Genomic DNA, 1,897 nt, shown 5'->3' with positions numbered 1-1,897 from the left:
ACACAACCCACACACACATATATATATATATTATATATATATATATATATATATATATATATATATATATATATAGTATATATGAATATATGTATCTATATATATATATAGTCAAATATCTTGTTCATCCAAGACGTAAGACGCGGATGGGCCGAGGATTATACTTTGAAGATTTCATTCGCGAACGTGTGTGACCGGAAGAAAGAGCATGCGATTAATATCACAGGAATAGATCTGAGTGAGATAGTGAGGACATATGAAAGAAGGGTTTAAAACCCTAAACCCTTCGAAGGCTGAAGTGTCCCATTCCCAGGAACCCTAAATCCTAAACGTTCAGACGAGAACCGGGTGCAAATACACGTCTAGCACACTTTGAGGGGCTTCTACTCAGAGGTTCAGGGTTTTAGGGTTTTAAAGTTATAGGGTTTTAGGGGGTGTATGCGGGAACGATGACTGCCATAATAATGGCCTCGGAAAACAGGTTCGGCAGACGGTGCAATGAAGTGGCTTCATCCGTTATGTACTCATACACAAGACAATCCGTTTATATATATATATATATATATACGTTTACATGCAAATGCAAGTATTATGATAGAGACTCATACACACGCCTAGCCAATGAACTGGACCTCTGGGTCACAAACCAGGGCAATGGACCTATCCCACGCACACGCAGCACCCACATATACTGATCACATAGGTGTGCATATACGCATACATATACACATGTACGGATAGGACGGACATAGCTATAAGGGCACGCACATATACTAAACACATAAGCGTGTACATACGCATACATATACACATGTATAGAGACCATGGACATAGTTATAAGTGCAACCACATATACTAAACACATAAACGTGTACATACGCTTACATATACACACGTACACAGTCTATTAACACAGTTACAGGTACACCCACCTGGCCAATAAATTGGACTTCTGGGCCGAGGGCCGGGCCACAGATGGGGGCAACAGAGTGGCACTCTCCGCTCTAAACACTTCGGCTGTGAGCAGCATATCGGTCGCATCCTGCACCGTGCGCGACGTTGCCATGGCAACCAGGAACGAATAGATGTACTGCGACACTCCCGGATGCGCCTTGGACAGCAGGCGCGTGTTTAGTACTACTTGACTCTGAGTGGGGTTGAGTGAGATAATGTTTAAGTACTGGTAGGGTTTGGGAGGTCTTGTATCTTTATTTGCCTCACAAGCGACTGTACGGTTCCGGACTTAGGGTCTGGGGTCTAGGATGTAGGGTTTAGGGTTTAGGGTTTGGCAATGAACCTTCGTGATTTTGAGGTTTTAAGGCTTTAAGGTTTGACCCTGCATACACTTAACATTCACATTCGTAAAACACACACACATAACATACACATACACATATACACATACACAACTTGCACACAAGACACAAGACATACACAACATACACATACGTAAAGCACAGACACACACAACATACACATACACAGATATATATACAGAACACATACACAAGACACAACATATACACTTAACATACACTACGAAAAACACAAAAACACACAACATACACATATACATATACAAAACAAACAACATGCACACATGCACTTACATATACATAAAATAAACATATGCATACACAGAACACACACACAACACATACCACAATCCCTACCAGATAATGCTACAGCACTAACATGCACTCACCAACGCTTTATAACCCACACGGTGCCGCATGTAGTCTGTATTCAACACATCGTTGTCTGTCATGGCCGCAGAGAGCACTGTCAATGACCCCCCAACAAGCTCAGCCAAGGTCTCCATGAGCGAGAGGGCAAAAGGCCTGTCCCCGTACCTAAACGCCATGGACAGGACAGGTGTACAATGGTTATACATAGG

General features: G+C 42.4%; 1 protein-coding gene across 1 annotated transcript; it reads right to left on the bottom strand.

The window, feature by feature from the left end:
- Nucleotides 1-932: 932 nt before the first annotated feature.
- On the bottom strand, nucleotides 933-1,147 carry SARC_15124 (hypothetical protein; the record flags this gene model as incomplete). Its single annotated transcript, XM_014290749.1, has 1 exon — nucleotides 933-1,147. A coding segment is annotated over one exon (215 nt), but the record flags the coding sequence as incomplete, so codon positions are not given.
- Nucleotides 1,148-1,897: the final 750 nt, after the last annotated feature.

The sequence above is a fragment of the Sphaeroforma arctica genome (assembly GCF_001186125.1).
Source record: "Sphaeroforma arctica JP610 unplaced genomic scaffold supercont1.5653, whole genome shotgun sequence".
NCBI lineage: Eukaryota > Ichthyosporea > Ichthyophonida > Sphaeroforma > Sphaeroforma arctica.
Note: the sequence above shows the minus strand (reverse complement) of the source record. Positions and strands in the feature narration are given on the sequence as shown.